The 25,664-nt window shown below is 48.5% G+C and overlaps 2 protein-coding genes across 33 annotated transcripts in view; one reads left to right on the top strand and one right to left on the bottom strand.

Moving 5' to 3' along the window:
- Positions 1-110: 110 nt before the first annotated feature.
- Positions 111-22,790, bottom strand: LOC126086352 (ral guanine nucleotide dissociation stimulator-like). 25 transcript variants are annotated; one of them, XR_007519446.1, is made up of 6 exons: positions 22,714-22,779; positions 21,940-22,090; positions 18,999-19,082; positions 9,313-18,360; positions 3,639-4,536; positions 111-2,292 (listed from the first exon to the last, which is right to left on the bottom strand). XR_007519446.1 is itself a non-coding variant. In XM_049902547.1 (4 exons), exons 1-3 carry the CDS (start codon positions 21,967-21,969, stop codon positions 4,345-4,347), a joined length of 318 nt encoding a protein of 105 aa, XP_049758504.1. In that variant the 5' UTR covers positions 21,970-22,363; the 3' UTR covers positions 111-2,292; positions 3,639-4,344. The 25 variants fall into 25 exon arrangements, 1 of the variants encoding a protein (XP_049758504.1); XR_007519447.1 differs by having other exon boundaries at positions 21,940-22,080; positions 22,701-22,777; XR_007519445.1 differs by having other exon boundaries at positions 22,701-22,753.
- LOC126086348 (zinc finger and SCAN domain-containing protein 30-like) overlaps positions 22,771-25,664 on the top strand; it is a 21,708-nt gene continuing 18,814 nt past the window's right edge. For 3 of the 8 annotated variants that reach the window (XR_007519423.1, XM_049902539.1, XM_049902533.1), the window contains exons 1-2: positions 22,771-23,022; positions 25,292-25,502. The gene's annotated coding sequence lies outside the window, so the exon portion shown is untranslated. Of the gene's footprint in view, positions 23,023-23,188; positions 25,503-25,664 lie in introns of all 8 variants that reach the window. The other 5 variants (XM_049902537.1, XM_049902534.1, XM_049902535.1 and 2 more) reach the window with 5 other exon arrangements.

Genomic DNA, 25,664 nt, shown 5'->3' with positions numbered 1-25,664 from the left:
ATTTGACACACCTGTCTTTTACCTGTCCTCCACCCCACACCCCTCCCTCACCTCCCCTACATGGATTGCCGCGGGTCTCCACCACCTACTCACTGACCACACCTGTGCCTTCTCCTCACACTTTCCACCTCTGCAGACTTTTGCTGTCTCATGACCCCTCCACCTTCTCACTTCCCATATGTGGGCTGCCTTCTGACCCCTCCTCCCTCCTCAACAACCATATCTTGACTTCCACTCACCCAGCCCACCTCATCACTCCCTACACCTGTGCCTTCTACTGATCCTCCTTTTGCCTTATTCCTGACACCTGTGTGGTTTCCTCATTGGCCACACCTGTGCACTCACTGACACACTGCTCCCTTCCATTTCCTCCCACAACTGTGCCTTCTTGTGGGCTGTCCCTCCTCCTCACTCCTACACCCTCTTCCCTTACCATTACTGGGCCACCACCTGACCCCTCCTACCTCTCCATTACCACACCTGATGGTGGTGTCCTGGCCCATTCAACCCTCTCATTTCCCATCAGGGCTTTGAACCAGGCCCATCACGTTTGAACCCCTGATGAGAATTTGCATTTTTAACAAGTTCACAGGTGATGCTAATGCTGCTGGTTAGGGCCCAGTTCTGGGAACCATCCATAGTGCATGGGTTCTCAAATTTATTATACATAAAAATCACCTGGGAATCTTGTGCAAATGTAGATTCTGATTCAGTATATCTGGGGGGGAAAGCAAATTGTCAGCAGGGGTTGGAACTAGAAAGAACTTGTTGGAAGTCCTGCTTCCCATAGTGGGTCTAACCCCTCTCCTACCTACTCACTCACCACACCAATGTTGCCTCCAGACCCCTACTGTCTCCTTGTCACCTACATTTAGGAGTTCTCCAGGGCTCTCCCACCTCCTCACATCCAACGGTTTTTCTGCCTCTTGATCCCTCCCAACTCCACTCCCCACACTTGGACTGTGTCCTCACCTTTCCCTCCTCCCTACCCAACCCTGGGATTTATCATGAAGACAGGCACTCGCGTAAATAACTGCCCAAGAACAGTCACAGAAGTACTACTCTCATCATTCAAAAGGTGGACACAACTCAAATGTCCACCAAGAGATGAATGGATGAGCAAAGTCTGGTCCATCCATACAATGGAATACCAATAAGTGTTAAAAGGAATTAGATACTGATGTGGGCTAAAGCATGGATGAACCTGCAAGACATTAAGGTAAGTGAAAGAAGCTAGGTATTTGCATTTAGGTAAGAAATCCTGAATAGATAAACCCATAGAAGCCAAAAGCCCATCACTGGTTGCCCTAGGCTAGGGAGGGGCATCTGGAGGACTGCTTCTTGGGGACAGGGCTTCTGTTTGTGTGATGACAATGTTCTGGAAGTAGATACTGGTGGTAGTTAAATAGGAACGTGAAAGTACTTAAAGTCAGTATATTACACACTTTAGAACTATTGGGTTAAGCCCTCGATTACTAACCTAAATGTCCACTCTTGAACCCACCAGCTGTTTCTTGGGAGAAAGGTGTGGCAGTCTGTTTCAGTAAAGATTTACAGCTTTGGAAACCCTATGAGGCAGTTATACTCTGTCCTGTGGGGTTGCTATGATACAGTATTGACTTGATGGCAACAGGTTTTAAAACTATTAAAACAAAACTTCATTTTGTGAGAAATCTAGCAGTTAAAATAGTGTAAACTAGAGAGTATAAAGTGACCTAGAAAAATACTACATACAACAAAACCAAAAAAATACCGTCTTAAGTAAAGGGCAGAAAAGATCTGATTCTGTAGCTAATGCTCCCTGGCTCTGCCTGAGGAGCTGCTGTGGAGGAGGTGTGGCAACTGGCTCAGCCTCTGGTGTCTGGGCCAGAGCAGGAGATGGTGGACCTGGTGCTACATTGAGCCCCGGTGTTGGTGCAGGTGCAGAATGGACATTAGCACATGGTACGGGAGCTGATTCTGGAGGTGGCCCAGGATGCGAATCCAGTCCTACAGCAGGCTCCTGTTCTGGTGCTAGTGAGGGAGCTGATATTGGAATAACTGATGCTTTCTGGAGCGCCAATGTTGGTGCAGGAACAGGGTTGACATCAGCAGGTGGTATAGGAGCCAACCCAGGTTTAAAATCTGGCCCTCCAGCAGACTCTTCATGTGGTACCAGTGGTGGAGCTGGTCTACTATGGAGCTCTGGTATCTCTGCAGGAGCTGGTTCTACCCCAGGAAGTAGTTCTAGAGACAATTCTGGAGGTGAAGCCAGATCTTGAGCTACTTTTAAAATTGGTGCTGGCCCTTGCTCTGGAATTGCAAGAAGAGAAAAACTCACCAACATGTCTGCCTTTTCTTGGGCATTTCCAGTGATGGAAAACATCCCACTGCCATGAAGAGAAGCCCATCCCCAAGATTTCCACCCTAGGAAGGCTTCCCAGAGGTTACTCTGAGCTCTGGATGAACCCAAGCCACTGGAGACTCCTCCCTGTGTGGCTCCCCCAAACCCCCTCGTATGCTCCCATGGAGGCATGCCCAGTCCTCCTCACCCACTGGCTCTGCCTCCATGACATCCAGGTGACCCATCTGGACAAGAAGAAGGTGAGCCCAGTGCTCCAGCTCTGATCTGGGCATGTTCACCTGCACATACTCCACCAGGAGTTTGAGGCAGGGGAAGTATGGGGGCTGATCAAAATCCTTGGAGTATTCATTGAGCCACGTGCTCAGACTGAAAGAGATGGTGCTGGGTGTGGGTGGTGAAGAGCAGTGTCAAAGGCCTGGCCCTTCCCACCACACTGCCCCCCCAGTGCACCCCTACAACAGGCTGGCTCCGTGTGTCTGCTCCTGCCCTTCTGCAGGCCAGTCACATGCCCATCCCCCAACTCTGGCTGTCCTGGCAGTGGCAGGCTTGGTTGCTGAGGAGAAGGCTAGCACAGAGCTTCGGTTTCCCATCAATGATCTCACAAGCTCTCTTTCCTTAGGAAGCCTGACTCGTGTCCAGCTTATCCCATGGCTCTTCCCCACCAAAGAGTAAACGCCTGGTGGGCAAGGAGGGGTGTGTTTGCGTGTTCTCCTCAGAGCCTGGCATACAGTAATGTTCCATGGATATCTGACTGCCGAGGGACACACAGAGTCAGTCCCCTGCCCCAGCCTGCCCAAGACCTCGGGCTCCTCCATCTGCAGTGTGTGCATCAGCATGCAGCCTGGATTTCTGTGGGCATATGAGGGTCACTTCTCCCACTGACTCTGTTCCTACAAATGACAGGGATCCTATGTGCAGCTGAACACCCCCAGCATTAGAGATTATGATTTAGGAGTAGTTTTCTCCCCCCCCTTTTTTTTTTCTCCCCATACTTCCTGTTTTTGCTCCCCAGTAGGGGAGGGGGCAAGAAAAGCTGCGAGGGCGTTGTTGTGGATGAATTCTCTCAGGCTGAGAGTCTCTAGTCTCCACTCAGCTCCCCAGGACACCTGAGCTTCACTCCCAGATCTGTGACTGCTTTCTTCCTGCAGGAGGTGCCCCTCAACTCATTCCTCCAGGAGAATCTGTGTTGTGGGACCCAGGGTCTGCTCAGCCCCAATCCAGACACAGGCCTCTACAACCCCCAACCTTTCTGTGGAGACAGGAGCCCCTCCTTGTCCACCCAAAGTCCACTTACTTTTTCAGTTGGTCTTGGGGTCGGCTGTCTCCAGCAGAATGGGAGTGGTTGGATCCATACTTAGAGGAGGCATATAAGGGTGTCACATCTAATGCACTGTGGACGTTACCCACTTGTGATGTCTGCTGTTCCTTTCTGACTCTCCAACTACAGTTGAGGCCCAGAGGGTCTGGCTTCCTGTCTGCTTTACTCACTGAATGATACTAAGTGCATAGAACTCTGTCTGCAACAGTAGGGGCTTCACAGATAATTGTTGAATGAGTGAACTCAAGTGAACCTTCCCCCAGTATCTCAGTGGACTTGGGCCTCATCTGTCAGCCCCCAGCGTTTCCTCTTCTGGCCTCACCAAAGACAGGGACCTACTAGATGGAATGTCAAAACTCCTTTACAAATGCGATATAGGTTTGCCCAGGGGCAGATGATCAGTGAATGGTGAGGCAAAGAGCTTCTTCATGAGAGAGCAGAATATAATAAATGTGAATATCCCATCTTCTCTAGCAGCCTTTTGCAGAGCCAGACTTCTAGAACATACATTCCATGGCTTGTCTCTTGGTGTCTTGACAGTAATTCTAGCAGGTTGATCCATTACCACTTCACTTATCAGAGGAGCAAATTGAGGCTCAGAGTGGTGAAGTGATATTCCTAAGACTCAGAGCTAGTAGGTGTCAGAGTTCCTACTGTGCTGTGCAGGGCAGGGCACTGACCTTCAGAACAGCAGGTCCAGGACATGCTGGGTGGTGGTGTAGGTTCTGTAGGTGCATAAGAAGATGTCTATGTAGGACAAGTCACCCTCCAGGAAGTCAGGCACCAGGTGCTCTGCCGGCTTCTCCAGTGAGCCTGCATTGACAGTCCGCACCACACGGGTTTCATCCAGGTCCTGGTCCGACCCACAGACATACTGGTTTGGGACAGAGGAGAGACATACACTTAAAGGCAGCCCCATGAAACAACAGGAGGGCTGGGGTCCCAGGACTCAGTATCCTGTGGAAGGAGTTGGAACTCTAGTGCCTCTGGCAGAAAACGGAGTTCAGCTTTCAAAATAGAATTTGAGGTGGGGAATGATTAAAAATATTATGAATCTCAAGTCATTTTGTTAACTAAGTAATCATGGTATCTGCCTGTAATAAGTGCAGTATGTCAGTGAGTCCTCAGGAAATACTTCATTCTAGAGATGAGAAAACAGAGGTTTAGTGATGTCTAGTGTCTTCTCAAAATGACACGGTCAGAGCCCAGAACCGTTCAACACTCCTTGATTTTCTCTCTGGGCTACGTGAAGCCTGGTCTACTCCTGACGCAGAGGGGATGGTCTGGTGCAAACTCACTCTCTTCCTGTCAGGAGACAGTGCACAGAGCAGACATATCCCATTAAAAAAAAAAAAAAATTTTTTTTTTTAGATCCCCTTAAATGGCAAAGCAAGACGTGGATTTTTCTTTGTGTACATTATTTGAGAAGTTTTGGTGGTCCCAAAATGCCTGGAGCTCTTGGAGGGGGAGAAAGATCCCCCACAGGAGTGGAGATCTGAGCAGATTACTCAGGCATGGCAAATCTAAATGGCTGTATTGGTCCCACTCCATCTGGAGCAAGGGAGAATGAAGAAAAGCAAAGAAATAAAGGAAAGATTAGTCCAAAGGACTAATGACCAGAAGTACCACAACCTCCACCAAAGTGAGTCCAGCCCAGTCACAACCAGGCTACCACCACTGACGGACCGTGGTCACCATAGAGGGTTCCAGAGAGCTGGAGAGAAATGTGGAACAAAATTCAAATTTCACCTCTCTGCCCCCCACCCCCCCAAGAAAAAAAAAAAAAGACCAGACTGACAGAGACTGAAGAAACCCTGAGAGTAGGGCCTACAAACACCCTTCTAACTCAGCACTTAAGTTACTCCTGAGGTTTACCCTTCAGCCAAAGATTAGACACACCCACGAAACAAACAATAATACGCACAGTTCAATTATGTATACTAGATTTAATGGGCACACGAGTCTAGGGGCAAGTATGAGAAGGCAGGAGAGGACAGGAAAGCTGGATGAATGGAAATGGGAAACTCAAGGTTGAGAAGGGTAGAGTGTTGACACACGGTGGGGCTGGGAACCAATGTCACAAAACAATATGTGTATTAATTGTTTAATGAGAAACAATTTTGCTCCGTAAACTTTCACCTAAAGAGAATTAAAAAAAAAGTGTAGTAAAGGACTGAGAGGTGGCTCAGCTTCTCAGGGCCAACAGTACCTCAAAGCCACCCTGCGTTTCCACTGGCCATCCTCACAGCTAATTGGAAAAAATGGAAAAGAACCCTAACACTCAGAACAGGCTGGATGCAGGGATGCACCCTCCATCAGAGATGCTGGTGCCAAGTGACTGCTATGGCCGTTTTGGGAAGGAGTCTGGCTCTAGTGATCCTAATCATAAATGTGCACATCCTTTACCCCAGCGATCTGACCCCTGGGTGTCTGTCCTGAGTGGGTCAGTGTATGAGGATATACTTAAGCGCTCCTTTAGCCCTGCTGAAAGAACAGCAGAAAAGAATCAGTCCAGGGCCAGCAGCAGGGAATGGCTGGATCACTGTGGGAACCAGCCCCCCCTTCTGGAATATTCTGCAGCTGAGTCAAGACACAACTCCTGACCTGGAGGGGTCATGGTAACGGGTTGCCCTAGATTGCAAGTTGCAGAAAATGTATATCATAACATAAGCCCCATGCTTTCGGGTAAATAAAGCCTACGAAGCCTGAGGATGTGTGAGGATGTGAGTCTGGAAGAAGATATGGAAGGACAGTCCTGCTGACTGCTCCCTGTGTACCAGGTGTTGGGAGTTAAATAGTTAATGAGGAGCAGCATGCAAAAATACACTGTTATGGATTGAATTGTGTCCCCTCAAAATGTGAAACTTGGCTAGGCCATGGTTCCCAGTATTGTGTAGTTTTCCACAATTTTGTGACCTGACAAAATTATCTTCTGTGTTGTAAATCCAAACTTCTAAGATGTTAATGAGGCAGGACTAGTGGCAGTTATGTTAAGAGGCAGGGCTCAATCTACAGGACTAGGTTGTATCTTGAGTCAATGTCTTTAGAGATACGAAAGAGAGAATTAAACAGAGAAGAAAGGGACCTCATACCATCAAGAAAGAAGTGCCAGGAGCCGAGTAGGTCCTTTGGACCCAGGGTCCCTGCACTGAGAAGTTTCTAGACCAGGGGAAGACTGATGACAAGGACCTTACCCCAGAGCTGACAGAGAGAGAAAGCCTTCCCCTGGAGCTGGACCCTAAATTTGGAGTTCTAGCCTCCTAGATCGTGAGAGAATGAATTTCTGTTGTTAAAGCCATCCAATTGTACTATTTCTTTTATAACAGTATTAGATAAATAAGAGAGAATTTGGTACCAGAAGTAGTTGCTGCTCTGAGAGATCCCTACAATGTGGAAACAGTTTTTGAAGTGAGTAATGGGTAAAGGCCAGAAGAGTTTTAAAGCGCCTGAAAATAAAAGCCTAGATTGCCTTGAAGAGACTTTTATTGAAATTATGGACATCAAAAACAATTCTGGTGAGGGTTCAGAAGGAGGTGAGGGGAGCTGAACACTGGAGACTGTGCAGATGGTGAGAAGCAGCAGCAGAGAAACGGCAGCAGCAGAACCAGAAGACCAGCACAAGATGGCATGGAAGCCTACCCAGGAAGTGAAAGAGTTGAATGCCTTTGTGCAGGAGGCTTCCTGGCAGAGTGGGTGCCTCTGAGGACTTATCGGTGGACCTGGGCTTCCCAACACATACAGTAAGATAGCTGAGTGCCTTCCAGCTGAGTTTTAGTGGTGGAACGGGTATGCCTCCAGGCACTTATATATATATATATATATAAAAAAACAAAAACAAAAACAAATGCATTTCCGTCGAATCGATTCCTACTCAAAGTGATCCTGTAGGACAGAGCAGAACTGCCCCATATGGTTTCCAAGGAGCACCTGCTGGATTTGAACTGCCAACCTTCTGATTAGCAGTCATAGCTCTAAACCACTATGCATCTGGGATTTCCAAGCACTTATAGAAAGAGCTAAAGCCCTTTGAAACACTTGCCCGAGCAGGGCAGATGCCAGGCCATGAGGCCAAGGAACCAGGGAGCAGAAGCTGAAATGACAAGGAACACAGGAAGCAGAGCTGCCTCAGTCTCAAAGAGTAGGACCAACTCTGGGGTCTCAAAGGGCAGAGCCATTGCCTATAGGGTCTCAAAGGGTACGGGCACAGCCTCCTAAGTTTCAAAGAAGCAGATCCTTGCCAACTTGGTTCTGGAGTGTGGGGCTGCCTTTCACGAGTGACAGCGGGATGGGGTCAGATCCACTGCCCAAAGCTGAGGGCTCAGGGCTGCCATGCCCTGCTGCTACCTCCTGCCAGGGCTGAAGGGATGGAGTTGCCACTCAGGTGGATTAGGAGAATGAGGCTGCCCAAATATGAGGGAGCACAGTTGCCATTCCAGTGGGCTTGGAAGGGGCAGTTGAAACCAAGGACTGAGGGGCCCTCACTCAAAATCCTGAGAGCGTGGCTGACACCCAGAGCCTAGAGGGCAGGACAATTGCCTAAACGGTCTCAGAGAACAGAGGATTATTCTCAAGGCTTGAGAGCTAATGTGATGTGTTCTGCTGACTTGCTTGGTGCCTGTTATGCCTTCTTTTGTTCCAGTTTCTCCCATTTGTAATATAAATGCATACCTTGTGCCTGGTTCACCATGGCATTTTGGAAGCAGATAACTTGTAGATTTCACACATGAAGACAAATTTTGTCCCAGGATAGAATTTGGATTTGGAGTTGTTTGAAGACCTCTGGGATGATATGATGGGGTGAATGCATTTTACTTGTGACAAGGACATGAATTTTTGGAGCCAAAGGGTGCAATGTTATAGATTGAATTGTGTCTGCCCAAAATGTGTATCAACTTAGCTGGGGCATAATTCCCATTACTGTGTGATTGTCCACTATTTTGTGATCTGATGTGATTATCCTATGTGTTGTAAAACCTAACCTCTATGTAGTTAATGAGGCAGGATTATAGAGGGTTATGTTAATGAGGCAGGACTCAATCTACAGGACTAGGGTGTATCTTGAGTCAACCTTTTTTAAGATGTAAAAGATAGAATCTAGCAGAGAGGAAAGAGACCTCATACCACCAAGAGGAAGTGTTAGGAATAGAATGAGTCTTTGGACCTGGGTCTCTGCACCGAGAAGCTTCCAAACCAGGGGAAGATTATGACAAGGACCTTCCCCCAGAGCTGACAGAGAGAGAAAGCCTTCCCCTGTAGCGGATACCCTGTATTTGACTTTTAGCCTCCTAGATTGTGAGAGAATAAATTTCTGTTTGTTAAAGTCATCCACTAGTGATATTTCTGTTATAACAGTACTAGACAACGAAGACATATGCGTAGGCTGATGTGAAGTGAAAACAGTAGAAAAGACTTGTTTGTGATATCCCTACAACTATGGGAAAAGTGACTTTGCATCTGGCCTGGGAGGAGAGGGCAGTGGGGAGAGGATGGAAGGATGGTAGCTGGTTGCTTTGGGAGTGGACTGAGCTTCCTCTAGAGGGAAAGCCCTTGGAGGAAGCTGATGGGTCTCCAGGGTGGTGTCTGCTTTACAGGCCCCTCCTGCCATCTTGTGGCCCTGGGTGGGGCCCTTATTCCCTTACCCCACACTCACCCAGAGCTTGTGCCAGCCCTTCTTGGCCCCTTTCTTGGGATAGATGGAGTAGATGATGCCATCTTCCTTCTTCTCACAGATCTCCTTCGGGAAGTTCTGCAAAGACAGTGTCAGGCAGCAGCACGGAAGGCATCAAGGGCCCCTCTGAGCTGCCTCCTTCACTCTTTGCTCCTTCTGTGCCCCCTGGGCCTCAGAGGAGCTACCAGTTTACTGGCTGTGCACATGTGCTGGGTGGGCTGGCCTGGGGGTTGCACCATCTCCCCCAGCCACGTCCACTGACCACGGATAGAAATATGAACCTGAGTCACAGTAGAATCTGGGAGGAGCAGGGCCAGCATAGGGTCAGCATTGTCCCAGGCAATGCCAGCGGCTAGGTCCCCAGGGTGACTGCTGCAATCAGGGCTAGGTGGAGCTCAGAGAAGGCCCAGGTGAGAGTTCTGACTCGCACTGTGACCCCTCAACAGTCCCTCCTTAAAGGCATGATCTAAACTGGAACCCCTGGGTAGAGACTTAGGTCCCAGCATCCTTTGTGATGAGGAGGGTTGGTGCAGGGACTTGAAGCTGTCTCCACTTTGCCACCCTAGCCCCAAGTCTCCATGGCATCCAACCTGATGGACTAGGCCCACATACCACTGCCTTCAGGGTCGGAATCAGCCCCATCAACCCAGTGATTGGGAGAGGCCATGAGGATGGAGTCTGGGGGAGCCCTCAATGAGTGCTAGTCATGAAGCAGCAGCAGCAGCACCATTTTCATCATCTTCATCATCACCTCTCCCCTCCCAAATCTCCTCAGACAACATGACCACTCCTTCCTTGACCTCCACTGACCTCTATCCCAAATGGACCCTGCCTCATCCCAACAACTTTCTGCCTCATGAGTTCTGAGCTTATTTTCCTGTACCCCCATTACTGGGGACCCCATGAGGTCAAGGGTTAACATGCCCCGGGGAGGGATGTGAGCCTGCCTGAGTAGAATCACAGTGGTGGTCTGGCCTGGATTGGCAGCCCTGGGCCACTCTGTGTTACCTTCGGATTCTTTTTGGAAAATGGCCAGAGCCTTCGTGCATGGGAGCTGAGACCATGTCTTTTCCTTCTTAAAAGTGTCCAACTCTTAGATTTTTCAAGGTTTGATACAAGAGAAGACGAACGACAAGAAGAAAACATGTTCTCAGCTCGAGCGTCTCTACTCAGGTAAGCTGGGTTTGGGGCTGTCTCTAGACAGTGGGTGCCTGGTTACCAGGATTCCAAGTTCTATGTGCTGCATCACCAGGGAAGTGAGGTCATTTCCTGGGTCTTCTGACCTGGGCCCGATCTTAAATAAAACCTCCCCAAAGGATCCTCTGGGCCGTTGAATGCTCACCTCTCTCCATGCCATCTCCATAATTGTACACATAGACACCAACACAGGACTCCCCCTGCACATACTCACACAGAACCTGAGGAAGGCCTGGGTGCAGCCCGGACCCCAACTTTGAGTAGACAGAGCTGGGTTCAGCCCTCTAAACTAGTTTGCGACCCTGGACAAGGCTTTGTGCTTCTCATGGCCTCCTCAGTCTCCCCACCCAAAACAATGGGGATCATTCTAGCATCTACTTCCTGGGGACGCCATCAGGTACAGGTGAGATAACACCTATAAAACTCATGGGCTGGTGTCACATGTAATTAATGCATGAACTCAGAGATGGAAGAATTTCAAGCAGGGGTGGGAAGCACTGTGGAGTACACCTTAAAACAGGGCTGAGTTCTGGCTGTGTGATCTTAGGAAAGTCAATTCCGCTCCTGGCCTCATTTCCCTGTCTGCAATAAGAGGTGACTGGAATTCAATGAGAATCAGATATTGGCACCTTCTGCTTTAAAATTCCCCATTAACTTCCATTATATTTACCGTCTGACCCAAGTGCCTCATCTCAGACTAGGGGGTGGGTAGCCTGCACAGGGGCTCCCAACTATCCCATCTCTTAGTCTACACATCCTGTATGACCCCCTCCCCTGAGTGTGGGCTGGACTCAGAGACTAGCTTCTAAAGAATAGGAGAGGACAACCTTATCTTAGCTGTCTCTTATGTCTACCCTCTCTCTGTCATCTCTCTCTCCCTTGGAAAGCAGCTGTGATGTATGACCTGCACTATGGAGAGCCCCAAGTGACAAATCCCTGAGGGAGGGCCCTGCCCATAGACAGAGAGGAAATAAGGCTTATAACATGGGAGTGAGCAGGAAGTGTATCTTCCCCTGTCGAGCCTCAGTTGAGACCACAGACCAGGCTTGTGAGAGAATTTGGGGCACATTCACCATCTAAGACATTCACAGATGTGTGCTGTTGTGAGTAGTTAGTTTTGGGGTGATGTCACAGAGCAGGAGACAACTTCTCAGCCCATCAGGCCCTGGGTCTGTCCTTCTCTCTGCCTCCTCTACTCCCCATCTCACTCCAGACACATTGGCCACTTTCTAACCTCCTCTCTGGACAAACTCATGTCTGCCTCTCAGTTTCTGCACCAGCTGTGGCTTCTCCCTGGCACACTGTCCAAAGACTCATGCAACGCTGTGGGATGGCTTTAAAACTAACATTTATAACAGTGCTTTAAAAAAGGACCAACTGCCTTCCTCCTGGGCCTCAGTATATAATGAACTCCTGATTATAGGACACCACATGTTTAGGAGGTCAGGGCTGCCCAGCTTGACATGCGAATTGTCATAAAGTAGGTGGCCTAGAAGTAATCCATTGTCTGATGGAAGTCGTCCACCAGAATCAGGCCCAGCAGGCCCAAGCAAGTTAACCCAATGGGATGTCTGGACCCTACATCCTCCCCTTTTGCATCAGTGTCTCTCCTTCAGTCCACACCTCTGGCCTTATGGGGACCTGGCTACAACCAGCTGACAGTGGAGGAAAAGCTGCTGGCCCATTCATGGCTTGTCAGTTTGATGTGTGGGTGCATCCAGAAAGTGGGAGCTACTCAATACACCCATACTCAGGGTGTCCCCAAAAGAGAATAGAGGAGGGATTTCCCAGGGGGCAAATATATGAAACAGGAACAGACAAATGTATACAGACCAAACTTTATCAGTGGCTGCCTGGTGTGGAAGGAAGGGGGAGAAGGGCAATCATTGTTTAGGAAGCATCTTTATGGTGATGGGACTTTTGGCAACTCTGGGTGATGTTTGCGTGGAATGATTAAAGTAACTGATATCACAAAACCATATACCTGAATAATGTCGAGTTGGTAGATGTGGTGGTATATATTTTATAATTAAAACATTTATGTATATATAAACCAAATCCATTGCCCTCGACTCAATTCCGACTCATAGCGACCGTATAAGAACAGAGGTAGAGCTACCCCATGGGGTTTCCAAGGAACAGCTGGTGGTTTCGAACTGTCGACCTTTTGGTTAGTAGCCAAAAGCTTAACCACTGTATGGCCAGTGCTCCAGTATACATATGTTTTCTCCTCTACATCTCTATAATTTCTTGGTTTTCTGTGGAGTTTCTGTTCATTGCTTCAGCATGTGTTTTGGTTGGGGATTAAGGTTTCCTGAGTTATCTGTAACAGCTCCTCTCAAATATTTTGGATATTTGGATGTAGAGGAGGGTCCTGTGGTTAACAGCCATGGAAATGAGCTCTGTCTGACTCAAGCAAATGGAGAATTGATGGGTCTGGGACTGGGTGGTATAAAGAGGGAAGGAGAAGCTGGACAAGGGTCACCCAGGAAGGCCCCATGTGGGCAGCTCCAGTGAGCTAGGGAGCAGGGACTAGCGGACAGTGAAGAGAAACCAGCGCCTGAGCCAGTGCAGAGCCTCCTGTGTCTCAGCTCCAGGGTTAAACTCCAGGGACCAGAAGGCGGCTGCCTGGCTCCCATCCTGAGACCACCCATTGCTAGAGGGGATCAGGGCAGCTGGACTGATGGCCCACCAGGAAGGAATGCAGTCAGGGAGGCAGCACCCCTTTGGATGGTGATGTGAAGACCTGCAGATGTCCACCGCAGGCTGTTCCTTACGGGCCTGAAGGCACAATGGATACTGAAGCTAAATCAGTCATAACAACGGATACTGAAGGCAAATCTGTCATTTGTCTTCAGTATCCATTGTGAAAATTCTCTACGTGTACATTTTATGCAGTCAAATCTCTATCTTTTCACCTGAGATTGACTTCCATTGCTTTTTAGGTTCCTCGATGGTGCAAATGATACTTACCTACTGTCATGGATTGAATTGTGTCCCCCCAAAATATCGGTCAACTTGGCTAGGTCATGATTCCCAGTATTGTGTGACTATCCACCATTTTGTCATCTGATGTGATTTTCCTGTGTTGTAAATCGTGTCTCTATGATGTTAATGAAATGGGATTAGCAGCAGTTATGTTGATGAAGCAGGACTCTATAAGATTTGGTTGTGTCTTAAACCAATCTCTTTTGAGATATAAAAGAGAGAAGTGAGCAGAGAGACTGGGGGACTTCACACCACCAACAAACAAGAGCTAGGGGAAGAGCATGTCCTTTGGACCCAGGGTCATGCACTGAGAAGCTCCTAGATCAGGGGAAGATTGATGAAAAGGACCTTTCTCCAGAGTCAACAGAGAACCTTCTGCTGGGGCTAGCACCTGGAACTGGAACTCCTAGCCTCCTAGACTGTGAAAGAATTTCTCTTTGTTAAAGCCTTCCACTTGAGCTTTTTCTGCTATAGCAGCACTAGATGACTAAGACAACTACTAAAGGTTGGCGGTTTGAACCCACTCAGCAATGCCTCAGAAGAAAGGCCTGGTGATCTGCTTCCATAAAGATTAAAAAAAAAATAAAGATTAGAGCCTAGAATACCCAGGAAGCTCAGTTTTACTCTGTAACACATGGGAAGGCCAAGTTGGAATTGAGTTGATGGCAATGAGTTTTATGCTTCAAACACTTTTCCACTCCAAAACCTGTTAAATATTTATACCTGTTTTTGTATTTTTACATGGAAGTCACTAACACTTCTGTCATGTATTTGGTGTGTGAAGTGAGGGCAAGACACACCAGTCCTTGTCCTACCTTCTGTAAGACTGGGGACTGCTCCCTGCTTCTCATAGACACAAAGGCCTGTGTTTGCCTGGATGGCACCTACTACCTGTCTGGCTGGCTTTACTTCATGATCATGGCTGCCCTCTGCCCCAGGACTGCCTGTGTGGAGAGAGGAGTAGGAGTTGGGCAGAGTCGTTTAGATGGACAATGAATGCCTCACTGAGAAAAGCCAATTCCTTTGTGTTTTGAGCATCCTCCGAGAAGCCCAGGCTATTGGTGTCGGACTTGCCTTACCTGAGATTGCCCTTATTGGCCAATGGCATCCTTTCCTATTTCCCTTGTGGCCGTCTCCGAGGACACTGGGCCCCTCCAGGTCTCCACAGGGTCCACGCTGCCCTGGAGCCCAGGGTCCAGCATGGTTCTGGCACCTGAGGTGGCCTGGGAAGGCTGTAATCGGGAACAAGGGTGTGGATTTTTCATTTGGGGCAGAGCCCGACTTGAAGGCAACCCCCTTCTGCATCCCAGACACTGACGCCCCCTCCCTGCCATGGGTGCACAAACCTGCATGTCACAGCCCCAGTGTAGGCCTCACTCTATCCCAAAATGTGCTGAGCTACTGGAGGCAGTGGCCATGCAGGGGAGTCAGATGCAGAGCCCCCCCAGTGGAGCTTCAAGGCTTCTACACTGCCCTGGACCTGACTGCTGCAGTCCCAATGTCCCCAGCATCCACATGATTCTCCTCTCCCTGGGGCACCCCCAGCAGATTGCCAAGGGAGCCAGCACCATGCCCCTTCACAGACAGGCTGAGCCAAGAGTGTCTGCTGAAGTTCTTTATTTGGAATCAGGAGTAGCCTGCTGGGGGAGGGGACAGAGGAGGGGATGGTTCAGGCCCCTGTTCTGCTCTGGGGTCAGCAGCAAGGCAGGGCTCTCTGGACATGCTGAGGCTGCTGTACAGGGTCAGGAAAGAAGGGGGGATGTCAGTGGAGCCCCCTGGGGTACAGGGCAGCAGGGCAGATGCCAGGCTCAGAGAGGTCCCCTCAGTGGCTGACCTTTTGGAGCAAACAGGGGCCTAGAAGGAGACTCAGTCTACGTTGTTCCAATCCCACCCCTTGAACAACTGGGCAGCTGTCACGGATTGAATTTTGTCCCCCAAGAAGACACAGCAAAGCCCTCACCCCCGTCCTTTGTTTGGGGAAACGGGGCTTTTTCTTTGCAGTTGTAATCAGTTAATGGGCATCTGCCTGAGTAGAGTGGTTCCTAATCCTTCTAAGTGGTGTCGTGTAAAAGGGAAGAGTGGACAGCGAGTCACACAGGGGGAAGATGCATGTGAGGATACATCTACCAGCCAGCAAATGACAAGGATTGCCGGCAGACACCAGAGCTGGGAGGGAGGCCTGCAGCAGTTCCTCCAAAGCCTCAGACGGAATTGACACGGCCAACACCCTGATTTGGACTCTCAGCCCCAGACTTGTGAGACCATAAATATCCTCTGGAAACCCTGGTGGCGTAGTGGTTAAGTGCTATGGCCACTAGCGAAAGGCTCTGCAGGTCGAATCCGCCAGGTGCTCCCTGGAAACTCTATGGGGCAGTTCTACTCTGTCCTATAGGGTCGCTATGACTACTGGATAGCACTGGGTTTTTTTTTTTAATTTAAGGCCACCTGTTTTTTTTTACAGGTGGTATTTTGTCACTGCAGCCCTAGGCCACTGAGACAGCCAGTTACTGACTCTTACATGTGTGTGTCTGGGTGTGTGTGTGGGGTGAGATAAACTGTGGGAAGACCCTGCCTCTTCCAATGCCACAGGGTAGTCGCGGAGGAAGGTGTGCTCACGGGCCTGGGGAGCAGGGACTCTGAGAAGGAGCCTCACACAACCAGTGAGGACAAGGGATGGCAGGTTTGATTAGGTAAACGAGAGGATCCAGAGTGTCCAGGGAATTACAATGCTGACTGACTTCCGAGGGTAATGACCAGAGATCTGAGCTGACAGAAAGGGCAGCAGTGGTCCCTGCCTGGTCCAGGCAGGCCCTCTCCTGCCAGCAAGGGGTGGGTGTAACATTAGGGTACACAGCTCCTGAAACCCATGGACCCCAAGACTCTGGTTATTTCCAGTGTGTTCCAGAAGTGTCCACCCACCATATTCATTGTCAGCAGTGCAGCTCTGTAGAGCAAAGAAAATGCAGGTGAGGAAACGAGAGACAAGGCAGGGCCTGGTCCCCTCACTGCCCCCAGGGCAGAGCCACCCATGACTAAACTTAGCCCAGGCTCGTCCCTGTAGCACAGTCATTCAATAGCACTTCCTCCCCACAAATGTGGAGACGTGGGGACACAGAGACCTGGGGACATGCGGATGTGGGGACACATCAGAGCCCCCTTTACCTGCCTGGGCTGGTGTGAAACCCCCCCACATGAATGCTTTGCTCTGCATGAATTTCTCAAATTCAATCAGGGCTTCATGTTCACATCGGGTTCGGGTTCCTGGCTGCAGATGAGTTAAGGAGGAGTCTGGATCTGGGGGTCAGTGAGAAGCCTCACGAGGGGCAGATACCAGGAGACGCTAACCCCAGCATGGGGCAATTAACGGGATGTGGAGATAAAGCCCAAATCTCTCGGTGGGACTGACTAGGACTAGCTTGCAATCACAACCATCGGAGAAGCCCTGAGGATGGGGTACGGGGTTAGGACCCCAACCACAGAGCGGCCCCTCTGGGGGTCCACACAGCCCCCAAAGTGACACTCAGTATCCTGGCCCTGACCTGAGGCCTCATTCTGAGCACCATGGGAACTAGCTGCACTGGGGTCCCTCCTTCACCAAGGTCTAGCAGCAGAGCTTACCCCTGCCCCAGGAGATCCCTGGGAACATGCTTTGTAGCTATGGCAGCAGTAGGAGTCCCCTTCATGACCTGTCCATCCCTCCATAGTCTTGTCCACTGGCAGTGTCCCCCCCCCACTCATGTCCCGCTGCAGGGAGCTTGAACAGAGAGCCCTTGGCCCACTGCACCGCAGGCAGAGGCTGGTGCAGGACCACATTTCCCAGAACTAGCACGTGGCTGTTGTTGGGCCCTGTGTCCCTGGGATGGAGATGGAGGGGAGGAACACGAGCTCCTTACTGAGGAGCTTTGCCATGTGGAAGCATTTCCTGTGGTGGCTGCCTTTTCAGTAAAGGAAGTAGTGGTTCTTCAATGGGCAGGTCCTAGAGGTATGTGTGCTCCCTGAGTCCATGTATAGGCAGAGAGGAAACAGACCTTTAGCATCATCATTCCTACAGAAAACATTTGGAGCAATTAAGTAATAGCCTAGAAGGTTCTGGGTTCTAGGCCGCCCTTGCTGTACAGAGCTCCCAGCCCCCAAAGCCCCCCAGCCTGGCAGGAGCCCAGGGTCTTGCTGTTCCCCACAACCATGGACCCCAATCACCGGAAGAAAGCTGCCTTCTGGGATAAGGGTCCCACCCATTCCTAGTGACTTGATGGGGGTGGGTCAGGGCAGAGGACCTCAGAGGTTGGAGCTTGGCCATCTCAGCTCAGGGCAGCTGGATACCTGTCCCCACCCTTTGGCTATGCTTTCATCCCTCCCTAATCCCTAACCCCCACGTTCCTGCCAGGTAAACAGCTAGGATCACCCAAGGGGACGAAGTGGTCAGCCAGTCCCTGCTGCGGATGAATCTGGGGTCTGGTCACTGTACCCAGGGGCAGCAAGAGCCTGGAAACTGAAGATCAGTATGCCCTGGGGTTTGAACAGGGTGGGGACACTCAGCCAGGAAGGCCACCCTGGGGACTCTTCAGGGGTGGATGGGGCTGGTGGTGGCATGGGAAGGTGGGGGAGCAGAATCTGACTCAGAGGTGCTGTATTTGCCAGGCACCCCCTTCTCTCCATCACGACTCTTTTTTTGTGGCACTGATCAGAGGAAGACTCTGAGCCAGCGGAGGGGGGGACCTAGACTTACAGGAAAGTGAAAGCAGCCTCCAGGTCCCCACCCTTCAGTCATGACACCTTCTTGGGCTTCTTCTCCGTAGGCAGTTCCTTGTCAGCCACCATGGCCTTCATGTACCAGGTTCCTGGGAGCTGGAGGTGGATGGAGTGTGATCTCTCAGCCTGTCTTGCCTACCCCACCCTGCCCTGCACCCCTTGGGCTCCACCAGCACCCCAGATGCACACAGCCTAGCTACCCTAACTGGACCTCCAGCACCGGCTGCAGCTCCCAAGGGCTGGCCGCTCTCCATACCTGGATGCCCTGGCTTAGTCAGTGCAAACCCGGCACACAGACTGGCACCAAATGGAGGTGGAGGGTGTCTGTGGCCCTACAAATCTGTTCTCTGCCAGGACAAGGAGGGCCCCATTCCAGACGACCCCAAAATGCCTTGGGAAGGGGGTGCAAGGGCATTGGTTGAGCAGTGTCACTGAGGATAGCCTGCTCCCTCCTCTAGCCCCCGTGTCTGGAGAGGGGCAAGTCTGGGGACAGAAGAACAGAATCTTCCTGCTCCTTCTGACCACCCTCTGCCAGAGCGCAGAGTCAGGGTCCTTAACTTGATCTAACTCCCATCTTAAAATGACAGCTCCTACAGTCTGGCCATTCCTTAAAAAGCTAAACATAGAATCACCATATGACCCCGCAGTTCCACTCCTAGACATATACTCAAGAGAACTGAAAGTGCAGACTCCAAACAGAACTTGCACACCGATGTGCACTGTGCATTACTCACCAGAGCCAAAAGGTGGTAGCCAGGTGTCCAGCAACAGGCGGATTAATTAAAAAATGTGGTATATGCATACAATGGAATATTCAACTGTAAAGGGAAATGAAGTCCTGATTCATGCCACAACAAGGATAAACGTTAAAAACATGATGCTGAGTGAAAAAGTCAGACATGAAAGGACAAATATTGCATGGTCCCATTTATATGAGGTATCTAGAACAGGCAAATGCGTAAAAAGAAATTAAAATAGTGGTTGCCAGGAGGTGGAGGTAAGTTATTGCTTAAAGTATACTGGGTTTCTTTTTGGGATAAAAAAAAAAAGTATGTGTTTGTATATGTGTGTGTGTATACATATATGCATTTACATATATATATATACATATATACACACATACACATACACACTCACACACACACGCCCTGGTGGCACAGTGGTTAAGAGCTTGGCTGCTAACCAAAAGGTCAGGAATTCAAATCTAACAGCTGCTCCTTGGAAACCCTATAGGGCAGTTCTACTCTGTCCTATAAGGTTGCTATGAGTTGGAAGTGACTAGGCAGCAATGGGTTTTGAGTTTTTTTTATATACACACACATCTATACACATACATGCTTATTCAATCTGTATACTGAGGTAATAATCCAAGAAGCTGGAAAATACCAAGAAGAACCTGGCATGAAGACTGGAGGAAGACTCATTAATTACTGCGATATGCAGATGACACCATCTTGTTTGCTGGAAGCAAAGAAGACTTGAAACACTTACTGATGAAGATCAAAAACTACGGCCTTCAGTATGGATTATACCTCAACTTAAAGAAAACAAAAATCCTCTCAATTAGACCAATAAGAAACATCATGTTAAACAAAGAGTGAAGTTGTCAAGGATTTCATTTTACTTGGATCCACAATTAATGCCTATGGAAGCAGCAGTCAAGAAATCAAATGAAATATTGCACTGGGCAAATCTGCTATAAAAGACCTCTTTAAAGTCTTAAAAAGCAAAGGTCTCACTCTGAGGACTAAAGAGTGCCTGACCCAATCCATGGTATTTTCAAATGACTCATATACATGTGAAAGTTGGACAATGAATAAGGAAGACCAAAGAAGAATTGATGCCTTTGAATTGTGGTGCTGGCAAAGAATATTGACTACACCATGCCAAAAGAACGAACAAACCTGTCTTGAAGAAGTACAGCCAGAATGTTCCTTAGAGGCGAGAATGGCAAGACTTTGTCTCATGTACTTTTTTTTTCCTCTCATCAGGAGGAACCAGTCCCTGGAGAAGGACATCATGCTTGGTAAAGTAGAGGATCAGCAAAAAAGAGGAAGACTCTCAATGAGATAGACTGTCACAGCGGCTCTAACAACGGACTCAAACGTAGCAGCAATTGTGAGGATGACACAGGACCAGGGCAGTGTTTCATTCTATTGTATATAAGGTCACCACGAGTCAGAATCAATCTGACAGCAGCTAACAACCAACAACACGCGCACACACACAGGTACATATATACACTATATATATATAATTTTATACACACATACATATAACACATAGTGGACATGTGCAGGTGTACAGGGCCTCATTCTGCTTCCCCAGGGTTGGCAGTTTGTATGCAAAGGAAACAGAAATCAGGCAGACAAGCTATGGATAGTACTGGTGTGGCTGAAACAGTGGGACACGGAATCTTCACAGAGGCAGGGTGTAGGGGAATCCTCAGGCTCCAGGGTGGGAGCCGGAGCACACTACTCCAAAGGATGCCTGACTACACGCAGTGGTGTCACTAGGGCTGGTATCATCCCCCCTCCATGGACCTCCTCCTGTGCCAGAACATACAGAATCCTTAGTAAAGTTTTTGTACTGTTACTCGTAAGTGGTAATTCCCATATATCACTCCATCTTTTTTTTAATTACTACTTCTTCATTCTCCAAGTTATTGATATAGGTTCACAAATATTAATTACCACAAGCTGTAGCTAAAACAGCAACAAATTTGACAAAATCGGCAGTATAAACACACCAGCCGCAATGAAAACAAGGGCATGTGCAGATGAAACCACGTGATTCGAAACCTCATTGTAATTGGGTAATAATGACAGCTCTGACTGGAGTGCATTAAAACATTCAAAAAGTAATTAGTATGGCGCATTAGCCTTATAGGTATTAATACAGGTAAGCTGAGCTTATGAAAAATGTTTTTGTTGTTGTAACTAACTACAGGGATATTTTTACAGTCATTTTGGTGTCATCTTTTGCAGTTGTCACCTGGTGTGGTCCCCACACCCTGCACTCCCTGATGCGACTGATTCCAGACAAGATCAGGATAAAAAATGTGCCTAGATGAACTCAGCCCAAGTTGATGAACTACAGAATCTTGAAAATAAAATGGTTTTAAAATTCCTGTTATTTTAGGTCACTAAGTTTTGAAGTACCTTGTTATGGAGTAATAGATAATTGGCACAATCTTCAAAATAACCTTCAAGGTATGAATTATTATATACAGTCTATCAGTGAGGAAAAAGATGGTAAAAATGTAAATAACTTACCCAAGGTCACACAACTACCTAGTAAGTGATAAAGCTAGTATTTGAATCCAGCTTGTCAGACTCCAACACTTTTAACTACACTACTATAAGCAATGAGAAAGATGACTTAAGGGAACTTAAGGGGGAAATACCAGACACTGACAGAGTGGGATTAAGGTGATTCAATGGGAAAAATGGATGACTCTGGGGTCTTAAAAGTGGAGAGGGGTGGCTCTATCAGAATCTGATTGCCAGAATTCACAGCAGAATGACTCATCTTGGATCATTAAAGAGATGGTATTGCTGAACAATGTGAATGTGGCCAATGAGTATGACTAGCACTTGAAGACACTGGCATAGCAAAGGTAGTGAACCTCCTCACCTGAAACCACTATGAAAGATATAATACATTGTTTCTCACCTGACAGAAGGTGGTGGTCTCGAGATTCATAATTGAACTGGCTCTCCATGGGCTGCAACTGGACACTTGACACCTCAGGGATCAACTGTAGAATTACCATTTCCTCAGTAAATCGCTCTTATCCACGTAGGAGTCTGAGACCTGGAGGAGACTGGAGATGCAATTTCTGAGACTAGACCACCAGAAACATTCTCCACATATAAAAGAAGGGAAGGAGAAAACAAAACCTCACTGAATCTCCAAGTGCCTTTCTCTCAAAATGTATGTTTCCTCCCCCATTATCGAGGAGTCAGGCATTATCCCTGCTGGACACACATTCTCCATCCCAAGTCTAGAGATCTTCAAACATAACTGCAACAAATGCTACCAAAATAAGCACATAAATGGAACGTTACGGCAGGGAAGGGAACGTTAAGAATTTTGTCCTACCGTTAATACCGCTGCCCTCCCCATACAGAAACGACACTAACTGATCCACCATCGTGACCTCTTTCTTTTCTTCCTTCCGTACCTCCGACACTTACAAACTCAGGTTGCTCGTCGCGGGTATGGTCGGCAGATCTGCGGGCATTCCTCCACGCCCCCTGAGTCCACCCGCCCCCCATGGCTTTTGGTGTTAGTTCAGTTGTGCCCAAGGCCTAGCAAGGGCTGACCAGGCACCAACAGAACCACCGGCCAGACCGCCGTGTCCAGGAGCCCCGCTCAGGAGGGACCCCGGCGAGCCCTGTTACCCAGCCTTCGGCGAGGAGGCAGACGGGCACCTTACGTGCTCACCAACTCCGCATCAAGCACCACAGCTGGTGAGTCAGCCAGGGCCTCGTCCGCTCTAGGACGTAGGAGGTTTACTCAGCTCTATGGCACATTACTTGGCAGGCGGTCACGCACTTACGCACGTGTGCAAGTGCGCACGCGCGGGGGGGCCCGAGGGGAAGTCGCCAGGAGTTAACCCTTGAGAATCCACACCTCAGCAGAGCCGTAGCGAGGGGCAGCTTGGCCGACGACAGAGCTCTTGCTACTTAATCTACCGGTTCCTGAGGTTAATGTCGGAATCTATTATCTGTCGGGAAAGCTCTTTGGGGCAGGGTAGGTTTTCTCACTACGTAACGAATCCTTCATTATTTATCCTTTTTTTTGTTTTTAATCTACCCCTCCTCCCCACCACCTAATAGAAAAAAAAAAAAAATCTGAGTCGCAGGTGTTCTTCCATTCTAACTTTTTTTTTTTCATGTCCTCTCGGTTTTTCCCCCAGAGTAGTGGTGTGAATGAGAATCATCTGGAGGCCTTGTTAAAATACTGACTTGCAGGGCCCTGGTGGCACAGTGGTTAAGAGCTCAGGCTGCTAACCAAAAGGTCTACAGTTCGAATCCACCACCCGCTCCGTAGAAACCGTGTGGGACAGATCTCTATTCTGTAGGGTCGCTACGAGTCGGAATCCACGGCAACGGGTTTTTTTTAAGTCCATAGTTTCAGACTCAGTAAGTCTGGGGTGTGAACAGGGCTTGGAACCGGTTCGTTCCAGTTGAAACTCTTGCTGAGAATTTGAATTTCTAACAAGTTACCCAGGTGATGCTAATGGTACTGGGTAGGGACCAATTTTGAGAAGGACTAATAGAGCAGTGGTTCTCAAAATTTATCGTACATAAGAATCACCTGAGGATCTTGTAAAATGTAGATTGTGATTCAGTATATCTGGGGCGGAAATGCAAATTATCAGCCTTACCCAAGGGGTTCAAAGCCCTGGGTGGAAGCCTGAGAATTCCCCTTTCTAAAAGGTTCTCAGGTGATCCTAATGGAGACCACACTTTGAGAACCCCTGCTCTACAAGTAAGTGATGCTCAATAATTAATTGTCTGTTTTGCTTGGAAGCTGGATTTTCATCTACTTGGCAATCAACAGAGTCTCTTTCTCAACGGTTTGCTTGCCAGTACAACCCTTCTTCCTGTGCCTAAAGGATCTGAGTGAGAAGGACCTGAAATGGGGGAATGGGTGGGGGGGCATCAGGGTAGGGAAGAATATTGCTGTGCCCATGGAAATATCTTGGAATATAAGGGTGAAGTCAGGAAAAGGATTGGGACCAGTGAAACATGATTGTCAGCGGGTTTTGGTTAAGACAGAAGGCAAAAAGGATACAGGTGTGCTGTCCAGGAGTCATTTACCATAGACGATGTTGTCAGGTAACGTAATGAACGTGTGCTTTTAACAGGTTTTCAGGGGAAGAGAATGAAAAGTTAACCAAAGGTTAATTCTCACATGCAAAGGTAAAGGGTTTTGTTAATTCTTTACTCAGAAGTGATGACGTGGACATTGCTTTTTTGAGTATTTGACCAAGGAAACCAAATTGTACTTTCAGATTATGCTAGATGTGTTGCTATGTGTAATATTGCCAGAGATATTCTTTGCATAATTTTGTGAAGGCAGCTTGGAGTCTTAACAGTTTGCTGGTTTGGCCAAAATAAACCTATATCCAACTTTGGTCCATACCAGCTGATACTGAAGTTCTTCTAAGTGAGGTAAAAGGAATCAAAGTTTCCAGAGAGATCAGGAATGATAATACAGGTATGGGAAGTGATAGGAGATTCTGAAGAATGAAACTGATAGGCTGCCCACTGTGGTCTGGTGAATTACTTAATATGCCCTTCTAGCCATAGTCTTTGTGACTCCCACACAAAGGTTGGTTGGGCCATGCAAATAAGGTGCTTGTGGCCTACCAAGGGGATTGGACAGCTTGCTGCTAACGCAGATAAGGTGCAAGGAACCTTTGTGGGGGTGGGGCCATGCAAATAAGGTGTATGGAACAAGGGAATTGGTCAGTTTTGCCATCCTGTTAGGCTTAAAGGGAGACACAGAGAGAAGAAGGAGCTGTAACATGGAAGACAGTGAGAGATGGTGGCACAGCTGTGGCAAGAGCTATAGCGGTACAAGAGCAGGAACCAGGAGACTGGCATAAGATGTTGAGCAGTGGGGCTTCCCGCACACAGAGCCAAGAGCTGTAACACTTACCCAGTGGGATTAAGGTTGTGTGTTAACTTGGCTGGGTCATGATCCTTAGCGGTTTGGCAGTTATGTAATGATGTAGTTTGGCAGTTATGTAAAATGTAGTTTGGCAATTATGTAATAATGCAGTTTGGCAGTTATGTAGTGATGTAGTCATTCTCCATGATGTGATCTGATGTGATCAGCCAATCAGTTGTAAGGGGTGTTCCCTTTGGGGTGTGGCCTGCATCTGATACCTATGTGGACGTTCTGGCAAAGCTCACTTCCTTGCTCTGGATCCTACATCCAGCTCGTCATCATCTGACCTCTGGTTCTTGGGACTTGAGCTAGTGGTCTGCTGTATTGCCTGCTGATCTAGGGATTTGTCAGCCTCCACATCCTGTGAGCAAGCAGCCTGACATCTTACGTGCCGATCTTGGATTCATCAGCCTCCATGGCCCGTGAACCAGCAGCCTTCTGTCTGACTTGCCGATCTTGGATTCATCAGCCCTGCAGCTGTGTGAGTCAGGAGAAGCCTCCAGCCTGACACCTGAGCCACGGACTTGGGACTTGCCAGCCTCTACAACCAAGTGAGCCATTTCCTTGAGATAAATCAATCTCTTTCTCTCTCTCTTTCTATATATATCCTTCATTTGTTTTGCTTCTCTAGAGAACCCAGCCTAAGTGTGGTTTTAGAGAAACAAAATGATTAAGATGAGTTTTCTACATTGGTTCTCAAGTCTGACTAGTCT

The sequence above is a fragment of the Elephas maximus genome, chromosome 11, assembly GCF_024166365.1.
Source record: "Elephas maximus indicus isolate mEleMax1 chromosome 11, mEleMax1 primary haplotype, whole genome shotgun sequence".
Lineage (NCBI taxonomy): Eukaryota > Metazoa > Chordata > Mammalia > Proboscidea > Elephantidae > Elephas > Elephas maximus.
The sequence above is the reverse complement of the archived record's forward strand: the minus strand, read 5'-3'. Positions and strand labels throughout refer to the sequence as shown.

Bases quoted from the DNA above. Each gene is read 5' to 3' on its own strand.
- LOC126086352 (XM_049902547.1), bottom strand. From the start codon at position 21,969: ATGAATCTCGAGACCACCACCTTCTGTCAG. The intron at 9,409-21,939 runs GTGAGAAACAAT...CTGTCTTTGCAG, and splicing joins AGACCACCACCTTCTGTCAG to AACTTCCCGAAGGAGATCTG. The intron at 4,537-9,312 runs GTGAGTGTGGGG...GTCCCAAACCAG, and splicing joins AGGGCTGGCACAAGCTCTGG to TATGTCTGTGGGTCGGACCA.